Source organism: Cetorhinus maximus, chromosome 18 (assembly GCF_964194155.1).
Source record: "Cetorhinus maximus chromosome 18, sCetMax3.hap1.1, whole genome shotgun sequence".
NCBI lineage: Eukaryota > Metazoa > Chordata > Chondrichthyes > Lamniformes > Cetorhinidae > Cetorhinus > Cetorhinus maximus.
In genome coordinates this window covers 65729485-65749288 of record NC_135896.1, presented here as the reverse complement: position 1 = coordinate 65749288, position 19804 = coordinate 65729485, and the positions used below count along the sequence as shown (strand labels likewise).

Below are 19804 nucleotides of genomic sequence, written 5' to 3'. Positions count from 1 at the left end.
CGGGGGTTGGTGAGCAGTGTCAGGAGAAGGTGAGCAGTGTCGGGGGGGTGGTGAGCAGTGTCGGGGGTTGGTGAGCAGTGTCAGGAGGGGGTGAGCAGTGTCGGGGGGAGTGAGCAGTGTCGGGGGGAGGGGTGAGCAGTGTCGGTGGGGGGTGAGCAGTTTCGGGGGGATGAGCAGTGTCAGGAGGAGTTGAGCAGTGTCGGGGAGGGTGAGCAGTGTCGGGGGGGTGGTGAGCAGTGTCGGGGGGGTGGTGGTGAGCAGTGTCGGGGGGGTGAGCAGTGTCGGGGGGGTGGTGAGCAGTGTCGGGGGGGTGAGCAGTGTCGGGGGGGGTGGTGAGCAGTGTCGGGGGGGGCGGTGAGCAGTGTCGGGGGGGGTGGTGAGCAGTGTCAGGGGGGGTGAGCAGTGTCGGGGGGGATGGATTGGGGGGGGGTGAGCAGTGTCGGGGGGGGCTGAGCAGTGTCGGGGGGGAGCGGTGAGCAGTGTCGGGGGGGTGAGCAGTGTCGGTGGGGGATGAGCAGTGTCGGGGGGAGGGGGTGAGCAGTGCCTGGGGGAGGTGAGCAATGTCGGGGGGAGGGTGAGCAGTGTCGGGGGGGGGAGGTGGTGAGCATTGTTGAGAATAGGGGGGTGAGCCTGTCGGGGGTGTAGGGGTGGTGCGTTGTGTCAGGGGATGTGGACAGTGTTGGGGTGGGGGTTAACTGTGTCAGGAGGACGTTTGAACCCTGTCAGAGGGGAGTTAGGGTTAGGGTCACAGGCAGGTGAGCGGTATGGGGTAGAGGGGTGGGGGGGGCGGTGGTTGAACAATGTTAGGAGGTGTTGGGATGACAGGGTTCTTGGGGGGATCTGGGATTAAAAATACTTAACAGGTACATTTAAAAACAGTGAAACTCACTGAACTACCGTCAGACCTAAGGGTTTGTCTCCAGTTCGTGACGTTAAAGGGACTGTGGAGTGACTGCAATTGTGCTTTTTGCCACTGAGCTTCCTGACTCACTGGCTCACTGAATTCAAGCTGGAGTCAGGACAGGAAGGCCCTCAGCCTCCAGCAGAAAAATGTAAGGCCGCAGATGCGAATGAGGTCAGCACCATGTGCTCCCACTCTGCTGCTGACCGGAGGATCCAGGCCATTATAAATACTTCCAATGGTTTAGACACCCTACCATTACCCACATTGACCAGCTGCCACTTCCCTTCTAAAATGAGAAGAGACGCACAGCGGTTAATGATAATGCAGAGACAAGACAGAGGCCCAGAACTTCTGAGCTCCGACCTCCGACACCCCCACCCCATCCCGACCTCAGACACCCCCCACTTCCCCCGAACCCCCGACATCCCCCAGTGCTCTCACACCCTCCCAGACCTGAGACACCCATCCCCACCCCCGGCCACGGATTTCTGACACCCCGTCACCCCCACCGCCTCCCCAGACATTCGACTGACCTCTGATCCCCCACACTCCGCACAGACTTCCGACCTCCCCCCCACCCCCCCCGCCCTCCACGAACTCACCCGGACCGCCAACCACCCCAGATCTCTGACTCCCACCAACCCTCTCCCCGACCTCGGACCCCCCAGACCTTAGACCCCTCTATGAGCCACACCCCACATCCCAGCCCTCAGACCCCTCCCTATGAGCCCCCGAGACCTCGAACCTTCCCCGCCATGACCCCACTGGACCCCCATACAGTCCCCCCTGCATACCTCGGACCCCCCCCCCACCCCCCCCAGCGGACCTTGGACCCCCTCCCACACCCCAACCCCTGGAACCTCAGTCCTCCCCCAGAGTTCGGACCGTTCCCCCTTAGATATTTACATTCCCTTGGTCTGTCAACTTCCCAGGCCCTTCAAACTTACCTGCTTTACGGCAGCAAGTGCCGTAAAAAAGGGGCATGGCCTCCTTGAATGGACTGGAACTAGACTTCGCTGGGCCCTGCTAGGATTCTCTCCATGCAGGCCCCAAGCAGCTCCGGCGAAGGGAAGTGTCAGCGTAATTTTCAAGACCAGGTAAATAGGTATTTACTTCTAATTCCTGCGGGCCAGCACTTTGTAGGAAGTTACGGCCCTTAAGAGTAGAAGTAACATAACTATGACAGGGACTGGTAAAATAAACAGTCCGCTGATTAATTATGAATAGAAGCATTGAATATTCACTATTTTTAAATTCATAAAAGTTGTGTCAATGTTATTATGTGACTACACTAGGTAGATAGAACATCATTTCTAAATGGTAGTGAGAGCTTATACTTATGACAACTAGTGTTGACACTAGAGTCTTGATCATCAGTCATAAATTAAATTGACAGATGATCAGGAATCCACAAATTGCACAGATGATCACTACCCTCAACGTGCTACGTGTTCCCACTTGTTGCCTTTGGTATTTTCCAATAGCACCCAACTCCTGACAGTGAAAGAGGTGAGCACTAACGACTACCAACGCTCACATCCTGCACAGCCTCAGCTGAGATTTCACACAGTGTCTACAATATAAACATATCTCTGCTAGCTTCAGCTGGTGTTACGTTCAACACATGCCCTGTATTGATTTTAAAGTCAACAGCTTCACTGAGATCAACGTAATGGAGGCTGCCAACAGAACCTTGAAGATGAGCAGATGCAGTTTTTAACACTTATTTATATAGCTGGGGGATGTTGTTGGCATCAAAGGAGCATATCTGGCCAACTCTCGTGGGCTTGTGGTGGCTTAGTTGACTAGAAGTCCAGGCTGGCACACAAAGGACTTTCCAGCAAGCTTACCAACTCTTAATTCAGCTCTTTCAGCAACAGTTTATTTTGCTGACAGAAGCAGAACAAACAAAGGTCATAAAAAATTGCTGGTGGCCACTGTTTCTACACTACTCTCAAAATGTTTCCCAAATAAGCAAGAATGCAGGTAGCGGGAGTGCAAATGGTTGAGTATACACCATACGTGTTTTTGAAATGTTATCATGCAAACCATATGATATATTCATATATAACTGAAGGCAAAACCCATTTATCTAGTTCCTTTCACAACCCAAAAGTATACATGTAGGAAACATGGCAGCCAATATGTGCACAGCAAGCTCCCACAAACATAATGGTAATCTGTTTTAGTGAAGTTGATTGGGGGGTAAGACTTGGCTTGGATACTGGAACAACTACCCTGCTCTTCTTTAAAAAGTGCCGCTTGAGAGTGCAGCCGTAACCTCAGTTTAGCATTTCATCCAAAAGATTGCACTTCCAGCAGTGCAGCACTTCCTCAGTGCCGCACTGAAGTGTTAGCCTACACTTTGTGCTCAAGTGTCTGGAGGGAAAATAGAAGCTACCACGTTCTGACTCAGAGGTGTGACTGCTACCCGCAAAGCTGCATCTGAAACAGCCAATTTGAAAAGGTCCCGGCATTCATGCCTTTTGGTTCCACTACCAAGCCAGTTCTGTTGTGTAACTTTTACACAAAATGTAAATAAAAACTCTGTCACAATTAAGATACAGGACAAAGAAGTGATTGATTATAACTTTATTCCAAACAACAAATAAAGCTTTGTAGTAAGAGGAAAAAATATCCATGATATAAATGTTGTGAAAACTAAATTAGCTTGCTAATTTTACTCAAAGTTATACTCAGAAGTGTTTTCAGGACACTGAAGATTAAGCTGTATTTGCTATATAACTGGAAACAGATTTCACATACATTAGGAATATCCAATTTTAAAGTATCACATTTTTAAATGTGTTAAAATTGTGAGGTTTATAAGTGTCATGAAGCTATTAATGTATAAAAAATTATTGGAAAATATTTTTCTTTTAAAATAGAGGTTTAGTCTGTGGGTGTGTCTTAATTGGATTAAAACCAGTTAGTCTGGGTGCTTTGATTGTACTAGTTTTGAGAGGTAAGAGAGGTAGAGTGCACTTGCATTTTTTGAATAGGGCATTCAAGATATGGGGTGAAACCTAGCTAGCAGAGACCAAGCAATCTGTCTATATTACTAATAAAATTGGTACTACGAGAGGGGTTTTATTGTTAGAAGAGGCTGGTGATACAATGAAAATTTACATTTAATGATCTGTGCTAGGTATAAGGATAGCAGTTTTGTGTAGGCAGTGCAGAGGCAATATAAGATCAAAGCAACTGTAAGCTTCCAACTATCTCCACATGAATCAAAGTGAAAGGAACCTCATTTTGAATTCATAACGTGAAAATGTTTTGCCTGGTGTCTGGTTAAGTCATTGGTTGCTGTTGCCTTAATGGAGATTAGTTTGGGAATTTGTTAAAGTTATGATAGTAGTAATTTGTAGCTATGTGTATATATTTAACTTGTGTAAGTTAATAAAATGTTTCATTTAGTTTAATGTAAAACCTCTCGAGAACTGGTGGTCTGATTCCTGAATTTAGAGTTGCATCTCAAGCATAACACTTAAAAGTATAGGTTATAACAGTTGTTTAAAGTTTCCCTCTGGGCTTTTTAAATAACTTAGCTTTACCAAAAGGCTGTCTCATAACAATAAGATTATTAATTTATGGGACTGAAGCTTTAAATTTAGGATAAATGAAGGTGGTCATGTGACTCGTCCCGCAGTCTGCCTGACAGTAAGCCTGGGTGGTTTGATTGTTAGAGATCAAATAAAGTTTAGATTGATTTACTGAGAAAAAGTGCAAGGCATTTACACTTGGAGACAAGGCAACTGTCTCTGAGTTTGCAATGAGTAGACTCAGAGTCTTCCAAAGTCCAGAAACGTGTTAGAGGTATCGGGTTGTAAACAGTTCTGATGTAAACTGCCCATTTACTTCTAAGATGAAAGAGGAGTTGGTGTCAAAAATAGCTAATTAGCATTTCTACCTGAATGCAGGGTTAATGTGTTTCACGTTGTCATGGGGAAGAGAGCAGAGGTAGCCATTTTTGAGATCAGTTAACAAGTTTCTCTACAAATCAATGAATATCACAGAGAGATAGCAAATCTAGGGCGTCAGCAGAGGGGAAAGGCTGCTTGACTTTGCGAACTACCGCAGCCATATGTGGGAGGGAGATGGTTTATAGTCAAAACAATGCATCCTGCAGCCATCCAAGGATTCCAAGAGATTCATCCTGGTATGCCAGGGGGAAGGAAAATCATCAGTATAGGCTTTACTGCTGGCGATGGATTTAAGGACCTTAACAAAAACTGAGGAAAGTGCCTGGAGACGGTCACTTGCAGTTACTACTCAGCGAAACGGGGATACAGGAATCCACTGGAAGCAACTTTGGGCCATTTGCTAAAAGGACTGTAGTCCCATGGAGTGTGCGATGGGTAATAAGTATACAAGAAGAACGTCACTTTCTGTAGCTATAATATAAGTTGCCGACATAAAGAAAATACTGCTTAGTCATTAGTGTTATTTTAGTCATTTGTTACAGTAAAAGTTTTAAATTGTGAAATCTTGACATCATTCTTTCAGCTGTTAAGTGGAAGTCTGAATTTCTTCTTAAAAGTTATTGATCTCTATGGAGATCATAACACATGCTGAAGTAATGTTGTAATTAATACAACATCTAAACTGAAAATTTAAGCATAATTGTGGAAGAAGAAATTTTTGGTCCAAATTTTGTAATCAGCAGTGAAGTGATGACACTTGCCACTGACCTCAAAGAAAGCTCGCACAAAGATTTGCTGATCTCTGTGGCATGGATTTCAGATTTCCGAATGATAATTTGAGCCTAGCACCAAGTCAAGGGATCTCCAGGCATCCAGTGATGCCACCAAGCGGATGAGCAGATAAATACATTGAAGAATTCTCACAAATAGCAAATCAGGAAGTTAAAAAAACTGATTATGCTTCACTTCTAAATATCTTTTTAGAGAGAGTGAAATAAAGATTAGGACGTACACATGAGAATAAGGTAGAAGCTAAGATATCATAGGGGAGAATTTTCTTCCTGTCGGGGGGGGTTGTGCGGGAGCAGGCATGGGCGTGCGTGCAGCCGATCACTGCCTGTGATCGACTGGGGACCGCCATTTTACGTGGGTGGGCCAATTAAGGCCCACCCAGTGTGACCCGCGCCCGGAAGCATAGAGCTGCCTCAGGGAGATTAGTTTAAGTTTAAGAAATTTTAATAAAGGGTAAAAAAAAATTTTAGGGCATGTCCCCTCATATGAAACTGTCACATGAGCTGGGACATGTCTATGAATTTTATTAAAAACTTTTTCAAACCTTTAAAAACCTTCATGAAACCTCATCTCGCCCGTGGATGAGGTTTCACGAGAAATGCAAAGGCTGCCTGGGCTCTACGCCTGCCCGCCAACCTTAAGGTTGGTTGGGCAGCACAGTTTACTGTTTTAATTGATAGTTAACGGGCCTTAATAGGCCTTTGACAGTTCAGCAAGTGCGCAGCCGACTCGGGTACGCGCCTGCCGAACTGAAAATCTGAATGACGCGTGGTGACGTTGGGACGCACGCCCGACATCACCGCGCATTATTTTATGCCTCGGCATGTGGGCCCCACCCCCGCTCGCCGAGCCGAAGATTCTGCCCATAAAATAACTTGTTTAAGAAATCTAAATACATGGAATTTTTTATCATAATGGCAAAATGTGACATTCCAAAAATATAAAACTAGTTTTTCATCATCAGAGAAGTTCTTCGGAATCAATAATGAACTTTGTATGCCATTAAAAACCCAGTTACAGTTCATTCAACAAGGTACAACTTTTTAAAGGGTTTTTATAGCAATGCTAATGATGGTGTAAGTTCTTGTCAGTTCAATGATTTCTAATTGATTGTATTCTGGGGATCTGCAGTAGCACAAATTGAGAAGCAGCAGATCACTGACAGCACCTTTAGATTTCCACATGTAACTGTGTATATGCAAACTCCAGAAATTGTTGTCAGTTTCAGGCTCTGAAAGCTGACAGTTTCAAAATCCAGGCCAATTAGTAATCATATTGTGAACTTCAGATTCCAACAGCATTTTATTGAATATTTCTTAACCATTTGCAGATTTTGCATGTCACTTTTTTGAGAAGCTTTGGGAGGAATTATAATTGCAGATACCTCCAAAGGTTGCATTAGAATACAGTGGTATGGTATCACTGGATCATGCACTGACACTTCCAAACTTTGTAAAGGTCAGTGTGGTACATGTGATAAGAGAGAAGACGAATGGGCCAAAATTTTCCGTTTGGCGGGCGGAGCAGGAGCGGACGTGGACCCAATCGGCGCCCGCAATCGGGGCCGCGCCACCATTTTGCACGGGCGGGCCAATTAAGGCCCACCCAGCGCATTTCCAACTCCCATGGATAGCAGGAGTGTGCGGGCTGCGGCGGGCGTGCACAGACTGCCGGGTCCAATGGCGACCTGGCAGTCTGTTTAAAAGAAGGCCTGGCAGCCTCCTGTAGGCTGCTCGCAATGGCCACGTTGAGATAAAACCACAGGAGGTCTGCTCAGCAGAGGACTCTGGAGGGAAGGGCAGAGGAGCAGGGCAGGCTGCAGGGTTTGCCACAGGAGCAGGGCAGGCTGCAGGGTCTGCCACAGGAGCAGGGCAGGCTGCAGGGTCTGCCCCAGGAGCAGGGCAGGCTGCAGGGTAGGCCAGCAGGGGGCCAATGTGCCCCTCGCTTTTCTGATGACTGCCTTGCTGCCCTCCTCGAGGAGGTGGCAGCAGAGCGGGAGGTGTTGGTCCCCCAGGATGGGAGGAGGAGGCCCCCCCCACAAGACCAAACGTGCCTGGGAGAAGGTGGCGGAGGTGGTGAGCTCCCGCGAAGTGGTGCGATGCACCTGGATCCAGTGCCGTAAGCTCTTCAACTTTTTGTTGCGCTCTGGAAGGGTGAGGGACCATGTTGGCATTGGGCATTTAACCCAGCAGGTAGCCTTAGCCTTTGAGGTCACCTCCCCCAAGTCTTACTGTCATGACTGCATTGAATCAAGTTGGGCATTTCTCGTTCGCTGAGTGGGCAAGCAGATAGTGTCCATGCTTACACCAGCCTGAGTGGTTCATGAGGAGTTGAGTTCTCCCCCGCACCATGTGTTGCTCTTAGTCGCACATGACTAGTCTGGGGGCAACCTGCAGGAGATGCAGCTAGGCACACACTCAGAACTCTAACACCTGTCCTATTCACGGTGATGAGATGGTGGAAGGGGAGCCTCAAGGTGTCGTGGCCAAGAACCATCTGCTGCCCTCGACGCTGCACGTAGTTGCGCCTCCTTGCTATGGAAGGTAAGACCGTGTGCTTCCTAAAGTGATGGTTACAGAATGTGTCCAAGGGGCCATTGGGGGGGTGTTGGGAGCAGGCATACTATCTTTGTGTGACTGAGCAGCAGTAGCGGGGAGAGGAGGCACTGGAGGCCTGATATGGCCACTGTGGTCGGGATGCGGCGTGCGTGTGCAGAGTCCATGTGCGATTAGACCCAATGAATGGTCCTCTCTGTTTTTCAGGAGAAGAAGGCTCACAATGTGTATGAGTGTTTGCGGGCTGGAGGCGGCCAGGCCCAGCTGATGATTTTAAGCCGCTTCGAACAGGAGGCCCTGGAGCTTGAGAGGCGCCATGTGCCCAGCTCCACAGGTGTTGGTGAGGCTGGGGTGGAACGGCCAGGTATTTGAGGTCAACAGTGACATCCGCTCTGTCTTCCCACCATGCATAGCACTGATGATTGTTGGAATCATTAATGCAGCAACATTGCTCATTCACAGGCTGGTAGAGTCAGGCATGTGGGTCATCGACAAAGGTCCCTCGGCCCTTCGAAGATGCGCATGTCAAGCACCTTCCAAAGTCACCTTATCCCATTTCTGATCACTATCCCCATGGCCTTGTATGCCATGGCATCGCTACTGTACATCCAAATACTTAGTACATGCTGGAGGGTTTCTGTGTCCACCACCCTTTCAGGCAGTGCCTTCCGCATTACTGTGTGCAAAAGTTCCTCATCACCTCACCTGTCACCTTCATGCCCCTTACCTTAAATTAATGCCACCAGGTTACTCATCCCTCCGCCAAGGGGAAAAGTTCCTTTCTGTCGACCCTATCTATGCCCCTCATAATGTTATAAAGCTCAATAATGTCACCCCTCAATCTCCTCTGCTCCAGGGGAAGTAACCCCAGTCTATGCTATGTCTCCTCATAAGCCAAACTCTCCAGCCCAGCATGCATCCTGGTCATGAACCTCTGCACTCTCTCCACTCCAATCACACCCTTCCCGTGAAGTGCATATCACAACTGCACGCAGAACTACAGCTGTGGCCTAGGCAGCATTTTCTGCACTTACAACATGACCTCCCTGTTCCTATATTCTATTCCTTGGCTAATAAAGGAAAGAGTGGCATTTACCTTCTTAAACACCTTATATACCTGTCCCACTAACTTAACGGGCCTGTCGACATGCCCAGCAAGGTCCCTCTGATCCTCCTTACTTTCCACGGTCCTACCATTCCTCGTGTATCCCTGTACCTTGTTTGTCCTGCCCAAGTGCATCACCTCACACATATCCACATGACATTCCATTTGGCATTCCTTAGCCCATCTGAACAGCCCGTCTGTATCCACCTGTAATGTTTGGGTCTCCTCCTGACTATTTGCCACCCCACCAATGTTCGTCTCCTTAGGTTCTTGGAGGTTAAGCGCATTATGTGCTTGGGGGAAAGGGATGAAGTGTGTCACTGTGTGCACGCTAACTGATCCACTGTCCTTGTTGTTAATTTCAGCATCATCAGAGCCTGTCCACCAGGAACAATTCCAGATGTCCCCTCTCACACCTGAGGGCCCTCAATTGTCACCTGCGTCACACCATTTCTGTGAAGCAGGCACCAGCGCAGATACTAACACATCAGTGGGCATTGCAACATTGGCTAGTGTCCCAGGGCACAGTGGAGAGGGCACTTCACAATCGCTGGAGGAGCTGGCAGACAGAGAGTGCCGATGGCGCCAGCAGCCAGAGGACTGCAGGGGACCAGGCGCATGCTCAGCCGGTGCGTGATGCCTCTGGAGTCGGAGCGACGCAGCAGCTGCAGGAAATGCGGCTGGGTGTGCAGAAGCATCTGGGAGTGTTGCATGAGACGATGCTTCACTTGGTGTCCGTGGTGGAGGAGTCCACGCGGAGCATGAGTGATGCAATGAGCCTCATGGCAGAGCGTCATGCTTCCTCCATGGAGGGAGTGGCGACTCTCATGGAGAGGGGCTTCCAGGAGAACAAGCAGCTTCTCCTGGGGATACGCTTGGATCCTGCAAACCCTCACAGCGCCAGTGGCCACAGCTGGTCAGTGCCAGTATGTGGGATGGTGTGGGCTTCAAGCTTCCCAGCTCATTGCCCATCCATTGATGGTGAGCAGGAAGGTCCGGGGTGACCTCACGTCAGCGCAGCAGCTGCCTGTCGTATCTGCGGGCTCCTCTCATGGTGCTCCGGATGAGGGCAACAGCTGCTCCGCCCCTCTCCCAGTGACCACTTCATCGGGTCAGGCTGCGACAACTGGGGAGATGCCAGCTGTGGAGCTGGCAGCTCACTCCCAGGCTGGGCCAGCACAGGCTCCACGGGCTAGAGGACGAGCGTCAAGATCATCGAGGCCAACAGGACAGCAGAGTCAGCAGGCTGTCTCAGATGCCAGTCCCAGCGATGGGGCGGCACCAAGACATAGCACCTGTAAATGTAAGCATAAGGCATCTTAGGCACACCACGGGTTTCTCACTGGTGCTTTTGTGTTGGCCTGAGATTAGGGAATTATTATTTGTTTATGCTTGAAAAAGGTTTCAGTTTGAATTTGTGTGACCTTATGATGGTGAAAATTAAAACCAGATGTGTTACCATGGCTGAGGGTGGCTCCTTTGTTCTGCAATTGTATGTTTTACATACATGTCATGAGTGTTTGAGTGGACATTGAGGTTTATGTCCAAAGCCCTTAGTTGCAGCTGATGACCTGGCAGATGTAGCACTTAAGTGCCGACTATGGAAGTGCCAGGCAAGGCTGGTCCTCCTGATCCATTTGTGTGGAGCTAGCTGAAGGCTCGTTGGATTAAATTGTCCCGGGTGTCCCTGCCTCCTTGGTGTAGTCCTGGGTCAGCGTTTAGCCCCTTATCATTCCCCTGTGCTTGCACATCCTCAGAATTAGTGCTGGACTCATCGTGTGCAGCCTTGTCCGCTGCGTCAATGTCTTCATCATCCATTGTGTCCCCCCTTTCCAGCACAAGATTGTGGAGAGCGCAGCATGCAACCACTATCACCGAGACACAATCTGGGGGGTACTGGAGTGCGCCCCCTGAGCAGTCCAGGCATTGGAAGCGCATCTTGAGAAGACCGATGGCTCTCTCCACTACAGCCCTTGTGGAGGCGTGACTCCTATTGTAGCGCTGCTCAGCTTCTGTTCTTGGATGACAGAGAGGCATCATGAGCCACCTTCGGAGGGGATAGTCCTTGTCACCCACCAGCCATCCATCCAGCCGGGCTGGGGCACTGAAGAGCCTCGGCACCTGTAAGTGTCTGAGGATGTAGGCGCCATGGGAGCTGCCTGGGCACCTTGCATAAACTTATAGAATCAGCATCCTGTGATCACACACTATCTGCACGTTCATGGAGTGGAAGCCCTTCCTGTTGACGAAGGCACAGGGCTCACCTGTTGGTGCCTTGATGCCACATGTGTGCAGTCTATTGCACCCTAGATGGGGGAGAAGCCAGCAAAGGCCGCGAAGCCTCTGGCTCGCTATGCCTGACTTGCCTGGTCCCAACGGAAGTGGATGAAGGTCAATGCCCATCTGAACAGAGCGTCTGTAACCTGCTTGATACAAGTGTGGACAGCTGATTGGGAGACACCGCAAAGTTCATCCACTGAGCCGTGGAAGGAGCCAGAGGCATAGAAGTTGAGGGCAACTGTGGCCTTCAGAGCCGCTGGCTTAGGGTGTCCACCCACACAGTTAGGAGAGATTTCAGAGCCAATCATCTGACAGATGTAGCTGACTGTCTCCCTTGACAGTCAGAGCCTCCTTCGGCACTGCACCTCAGACATATTGAGGTAGCTGCTTCGCCGCCTGTATGCCCTGGCAGCAGGATAGTGGCGTTTTCTGCGGCCCCTTCCACCTTGGACTATGTCTTGGCTCTGCGCCCCTTGTGCCTGTGCATGCACTCCCAAAGGTGGCTCCCCTGGAGGCTGATTGTGCATTCCTGGCCTCCTCCTTATTCTAGCCGCCCTTTCCTCCTCAGAGGAGCTGCCTATAGTGTACATGCCAGAACCCATACCCAGGCTAAAGGGAGGCCTCTGGAAAGCTGCAGGCCCGATAAAGATTCCTGACTCAAGAGTGCTGAGCTGAAGGTTCAAAGTACACAGAAAGCTGCTGGAATTCATTCTGAACGGCTACATATCACACAGGCAAGTTTAAAAAACTTTCTGCAATAAATACTCACAGACCAGATTGACAACTCCACTGAACCCTCTTAAACCCCCAGTGGATGAGTTTTATTAAAAAGTCTCTTACCCGCCTGCCCGTTGTTCCCGTGCGCCGAGCCGAAGATCACACGGGCGCCTGAAAATCGGCATCGATTGATGAATTAAGGGCCTTAACTGGCCCGTTAATTAATGGCGGGCGCGCGTCGAACTTCATCGCGTGCCCACCCAGTGAAATATCGCAATGGCGCGCGGTGATGTCGGGACGCTCGCCCAACATCACCGCGCATCATTTTACGCGCTGACATGAGGGGCCCGCCCCCCCACACGTCAAACAGAAAATTCTGTCCCATGGAATCTCACCAGTGTACTGATTGAAAGAAAGAAAGAAGCCTGTGAGCTCAACTAATATTTCACTTGTGTCTCTACTGGCTTTGTTGAGATCATCTCCACCCAAATGATTGCCTCCTGCTCCCACCCCCTCTTTCTCAAATGTCTTTTCAGACTCAACGTTTTCCTAATCTGCCTCACTGCGCTCGCAGACAACCACTCAGATACCATAGTTGTTGCGCTCAACCTGAGAACTACAAAAAGGAAAAACCATTGTGGAGACATAAAGATTTAAGCAGTGCTTAATTGATCCATTTAGAAATGGAAGACTAATGGAAGTAATTAAAGGTCAGCCTAACCAGTTATTTTGAGAAGTAAATGAAAAGTAGGTAGCATACTATCTACTGTCAATTCATCCTTGAGTGGATCTACATATACTTACACACATCAGCGTGTGCTTATCTACGCACAATTTTTGGCATCTCATAATTGTATCTTGCTTACACACTTATTCATGACAATCAGAAAAGTTATTTTCCAGTAAGATTATTCCCAGTTACTCTTTTCCCCCTGATAATCTCCTAAAATTGGCTTCACCTCTGAAGCACAATGGCTCATCCAACAGACTCGCTGAAAACTCACCCAATAAGGAAAAGCAACGGTAAATGCCAGTCAAAGTCAAGATTTGAATTTACAATCTTCAGTGGTGGGAGGTTAATGCTTCTGCTGAAGTTATACGAAAGCTATGTGCAAATGGAATGTGATGTCCAGCTGATGATAATCTGGCCATCAACAGTACAACACCTTTCCACTTAGCTGTTGAAGTTAAAGCAACTATATGTCAGAGTTCTGATTTCCTTCCACTAATCTACCAGTCGTGTGACTTAATAAGATTGTATTTTCAGATGAGTTGCAGAGCAGTTTATCGCAATAAGTGTAAAGAAAAGAATGATGAAAAGGAACCCTTTTCAAAGTTTTGACAAATAATCACCATCTTTTGGTTTAAAATCTGCAAATTAAGTTATCAAGCTGGTATATCGTTTGTTCAGCAGTGTATGTAAGATGAGAGTAAACCAAAGGATGCATTTCACTTCTCCAAATCACAATCTAAATATAGCTTTAGTGCAATTCTTTTATAGAAAGATTAATCATTAGGAAGTGTAACCAAGAATGTTAAATGTAAGCTTGGTGCCTGATTGCGCACTCAGATCAGTTTGCTGAGACTGTGTACATTTTCTAAGGTATTTATCAAGAAGTATTGTCATATGATTTTTAATTATTGCTATAGCTGTGTTTTTTGTTTATGCAAATTCTGCATCTTTAGTAGCTGTTCCTTAAGTTCCTTTTATTGACCAACCAACTAGAGGATTAATCCAATTTTTTCTTGAAAATCATTATCAAAGATGAATATGCTCTTTTCAGTTTGCTTGCAAAAAATTTCTACAGTAGTTGTACATTTGACACTCATTAGTTGCAATTAAACAAACAGATTGAACACACTGGTAAATGAAATATGTTGCTCTGAAACATTCCATCTTGTTCTAATTTATACTTGCAAATGATTAATGGAAATATGTATCAGTTGACAAAACCATTTCACAGCTAAGGTGATCAGATTTATTACTGTAATTAGATTTTCTTCATTTTAGCAGAAGTATAGGAGTTGTACATTCCACGGACCTTCTGGAGTGGTTAGTCTCGTGAGAAAAATGCACCCCCTTGTGGTCAATCTTTGTAATAAGAACATTATTATGTAATTGAAAACCTGCTATGGATGATTTAGAATTGGTTGCAGCATTCCTCTATAAGTTTCATATTAACTGTTTAAATACAGTTATATAAATGGCAACAGCTATTTGCAATTATTTCTTGCATGCAATAAAACTTATGCCAGCATTTGAAGTAATGCTTAAGTGCTAATAGTTAAAGTTGTTTCCTTACAACTTCTGTTAAACATACTACAGATTGTGGAGCAAAAGGGAGTGATTAAATATTTATCAACTATATTCTTAACACATTTAGTCAGATAACTAGAAGTAGTAACCGTTCTTTCTGGCTGTTTCTCAACGTTATGTGCAAGATTAGTAACCAGTGAATAATACTTAATGGGGAAGTGCAGTAATGCAGTAACATGTTGTGAAGTAGGATGCTTATGATTCCTCATATCTTAAATTCCTGACCTCAGAAATATCAGTAGGATAAACATACCCTTCTGCAAATGAAGGTAGTGAGAGAAAGCTGAGGATAAATCACTCCAGTTTGCTATTGTATGCATCATAGTGAACTGCTTAAGCATGGCAGATGTATTCGAGCAAGTTGTTTACTCACCATGAAAAAGTGATATAAAAGAGTGCATGGGGCATGCTTTGTGTAACATAGCTAACTATAATTGTTCCTTCTACAATACTGCTCTTGCTAATAGAAATTGATTTCTTTTGTTTAGTATTGAACAAGGGCCAATGTGTAACTAAATACTATCGCTGGCTGCAGAAAAATGGAGGTTACATTTGGATCCAGTCCAGTGCTACTATTGCATTCAATGCAAAAAATGCCACTGAGAAAAATGTCATCTGGGTCAATTATGTTCTAAGGTAAGATAATCACTCCTGTCCAAATATAGATTTTCTTTTTCAAAATGCAGTCAGGCCAAGAAATGTGTTTTGTTGCTCAGCATTTAAAAGTTTTGTGGAGAAAGTGCCTTCGGTGTCTGCTCTAATTTGTTGTTTAAAAACTTTAGATATCTTATACATACACATTGAAATATTTCCTCTCTTTTTTGCTGCTATTGTTCATATTCTTAATATGTACCACTCATGTTAGAAAGTCGCTTACATAGTTAAAAATTCATTTACATCCACCCATCCTCAATTCTCACAATTGGACCAAATGTTGCACAGTGGCTGTATTTACAAAAAATTGATATAGTGGCAGTAACAACACAAACCGTCCACTGCAAAGTTGATGGCTTTTTGTTGGCCATCAGTTTTACACTCCGCCTAATTTTTCTAAATTTAAAGTAAAATTGGGCTCGGGGTAAAACTGGCTGTAGGTCCAGCCATTTTACCATAGGGATTGTTAGATTGAAATTATCCCTACATGGTGTTGGATAAATCTATGAATAGTTTGAAGAATTGATGTTCAGCCTGATTAATGTCAATTGTTTCTTGAAATATTATTGTGCTGTCCAAAAGATTTGTCAACATCTTTCAGTAGTTCTTTGGATAGTGTTACCGCTTAAATTTACAGGTGATAACAGTGTACAAGAAGTCCGAAAACGATTTGGCAATGTCTGCCATAAAATGTGTTGATAAATTTTGTGATTATTGTAGTTTTATTTGTTGACATTGTATAAAAGCAAATCATTCTTTCTTATGTCAGATGTTAGTGACCGCTTTGTTGACAAGTGCTTCTGAATCGGTTCGCAAATTCCACAGTTGTTGAACTGTGGAATTTATGCAGTCACCTCTCCCAGCTCTCCTACCATGGCCCAATGTTTGCTCCTTCATTCCTTTTTAGTTATTTAATTTTTTTTTGTCTGTAAATCACCTTGGGATTATTTTCATGTTAAAGGTGTTATTTCTATTATCAAACCACCTTTTGCCATTCTGTTGACTAATCCAGTGAACTGGTAACTAAATTACCAAAGCCACACAACAATGAGCTCTCTCTACTTTAGTATTTCATATACATTTTACAAATGGCCAGTGTGGCTGATAATTTCTTTTCATGCTGTGAAACCAGATCAGATTTGGAATACTGCTACACAACACTTAGCTTCTAAAGCAGTTCTGAAAGTGAACGGAAGTTTTTCGCAAGCAATCGTCATGTAACTTCTGGGAAACATTTTGCACCAATTTACCTTGTTAAGAATATTGACAAAAGGTTGGGAATTTAGATGGGTAAGATAATCTTCTATAGTTCTGCAAAGTGTGGTGTAAACAACAGTTACCCATAATATAGGACTGATAGAGGATTGGGGTTTGGTTCAAGTTAAGGCAAAGTTTTGGATTACCTCAAGTTTACAAAAGGTAGAAATTGGAAGATAAGCCAGGGGAGCATTGGAGCAGTAAATCTAAAGGTAACCAGCAGATGAGTTGAGACAGGAATAAAATTGGATGATGTCAAGGAGATGGATATAGGCTGTCCTAGTGATGGTGCGAATATGTGGCCAGAAGCTCACCTTGAGGTCAAGTATAACATCAAGGTTGTAAATAGACTAGTTTAGTCTTGGACTGCTGCTAGGGAGAAGGATGGAGTCACTGGCTAGACAATGTAGTTTGGAGCAGGAACTGAAAACAATGGCTTCAGTCTTCCCTGTATTTAATTGGAATATATTTCTGCTCATTCAGTACTGGATGTCAGATAAGCAGCCTGATAATTTAGCAACAGGGGGAATTGAGAGGGATGATGGTGACCCCCTTAGCAACATAAGCTGAAACCTGGGAGCCATTTACAAGTCATGACACAGGGGTGGGAGATTATTTGCAAAACATTAAAAATGGTGAAACCAGTAAGATGTTCTTATCAGTAAATTCTCCGTGAATCAACAAAAAGGGAAGTGGTAGTCGCCATTATGCACCTACAATGCAAAAAATAATTCCTGTTTTCATTTAATTGAATGTGTTGAGGCCTCTTAACTTCTTTTCACTATGTTTAATTATCTTTTGTTAGTTTGCAGATCATACAAATACAGATTTAGAGACTAAAATTGGTATGATCTGTTAAATTATTCCATAAAATGAAATTGATGTGTTGACATAGAGTGTTGTAATTTACAATACTCTTATATTAGATCCAAGAGTGGTGAGATGGGATATATGACAGCCAAGCAATAAGTTCTTGATTATGACCAGATGAGTAAGAGCTGCCGAGTAGAAAGCTGACATAGAAGGGGAAAATCAGTGGATAATTTTATTTAGAATTTCTTTTACTAAACTATAAGTGACTGCTTATTGAGCAACATTAGCTGAAATCTGGGAGCCACTCCCTAACCATACTGTTTACTAAGGTATGGTTCAAGAATGGGGGAGTATTTGCTAAACATTAAAAATGATGAAACTAATAAGATGTTCTCATCAGGAAATTCTCCATGAATCAAAAGAAAGCAAATAGTGAAGTGGCAACTCCGTTCCTAATGCACATAAGTTGGACTTTATCTTAACAAGCAGATCGAAGTTACATCCAGTTTCCTCCATTCGTTTGAATGTCCAAGGTCAAACCTCAGTCTCATCTCTTAATCAGGAGATCTGAGTCTTCTCTCGTACCCAAACAATCTAAGTCTGAATCCCAATCAGGTGCATTGGTCTTGCTCAAGTTTGCTATTGACAGCTGGGGAATCTATCCAAGGGAGGGTCCAACCAAAGTATACCTTTAACAGTATCCAGATAGATTAATTTGAGCTAAGACCTACCAGTCAAGAATAGCACTAATGCAAGACGTTAACTATGAACTGAGGAAAAAACAGGCAATGTTTTAATTATGAGAGCTTCCATTAATGGCTGAGTGGGTAGATGCGCTATGAGATATAGCTCTAAGCCCTACAAACCAGGGAGTTAACTATTCTCAGCTAGGGCAAAGATGTAAACATCAACTCAGTATTCCTATGCCAGGGAGGGGAGGAATCAGTCAGTCTTCCCACTTCTGATTATTGCTTGTGCCTCCAGCTAGAATGTGCACAAATAGGTATGAGCTCATGACAGGATCTGACATTTCTGTGATTCCTCACACTGCTGAATACCTTGCTGATATCCCTGCCTAGGCTCACACTTGAGGAATGGCCCTTATGCTGAGGTTCTGAAAGACTGGCAGGCTTAAACAAAGTGACTGCATAAATGGCTGCTTTTTGAAAAGGATAGAAAATTTGCCAAAAGATTGTTGAATACTACATGAAGTGATCTTCAGAAGATATTAATGGAATTAGACCCTAACATGCAACCTGAAGATACAATTGCAAACAGTTCAGGCATAGCTGAAACAGCTGTCATTTGTCATTGTGCACTTCATGATCCCCTTCTTTAAATGGACAAACTGGGCTGAATTTAATGTAGCCCATCTCATGGGAAGGATGGCAGACGCCATGGAGAACCTGGTCCAGCAGAATGCAGAGATGTGCGCAGCCCTGCACTCCATCATGGTAACCGTGAGTGCAGTAACAATGCGAGAGGGAAACGGGGCATCTCCACGTCCCTCCTGGTGCTCCTTCCCCTCAAGGAGTCAGGCGGGGTCCCTTGGGCACCCAAAGGGAGGAGGAGCGAAACTGGACACCCCTAGGTCATCCACTGAGGGATCTCAGAGACTGTCTTCTCCCTCCAATTCCCCTTTGCCTGTGATCCCCTCAACCTTCTCCTCTGTCACCGCAGAGGGAGCAGCTGGCCAATGAGTGATTCTGGAGGGAGAAGTGTGCGTGTGGCATGGCCTTTCGGAGCCTCGTGCAAGCACTCTCCCCACGCTCACGGATCCTTCATGTTTCACACTCACCTTAAATGTCCTGAGTATTTTCAGTGCTGCCTGCTGGGGTTCACTTTCTGAGCTGACCTGCATCTTCGTCCACCCACTGATCACACTCCCATGTAGCGCCAGATCTCGCCCACCATGACTCTCGTTTCACTTTCGATTTGGACAGCATGGTCTGGATTCAGTTTGTCATGCGCTTCACCATCTTTTGCCCTCCCCCAGTCACCCATTTCCTTTCTTCCAGCACAGTTGACTCCCCCAGCATCACCTTGCACCTCCCCTCTGTGACATACCAGCCACAACCCTTTTCCTTCAGGGATGTCCAGGTGAACATACATGTTCCCTTCCTTCTCGAAAATCCCACCCACATCCACATTCACCTTCCCGACCTCCTCCTTCCCACCCCCAGGATCCATGTCTGCCTCCGGGTCCCCACCAACCACCCTCACCGTCCCCTCTAACTCTAATGTTGAACCCTCACCCTCCCTCCTCACTCTGCCCTCGGTCATTCTCACCCTTCCTCCATACCATGCCCACCCTGAGCTCGTTCCCCAAGAAGCAGACATGGACCCATCTGACCCCTCCCGTGCACGTTTATCTGCATCTCTCCCCCTTGGAACCACTACCCCCTTCGCACCCTGCTCCCCCAGAACCCCTTCCTCCCCCGAACTCCTTCCACCCCCACTAGTCCTCCCACCACCCCCCACCCC

The 19804-nt window shown here is 46.0% G+C and overlaps 1 protein-coding gene across 1 annotated transcript in view; it reads left to right on the top strand.

The window, feature by feature from the left end:
- Positions 1-19804, top strand: part of npas3 (neuronal PAS domain protein 3) — a 1500089-nt gene that overhangs the window by 1464685 nt on the left and 15600 nt on the right. Inside the window, exon 10 of the mRNA XM_078562825.1 lies at positions 15085-15232. Coding sequence (XP_078418951.1) covers positions 15085-15232 — 148 coding nt within the window. The remainder of the gene's footprint in view (positions 1-15084; positions 15233-19804) is intronic.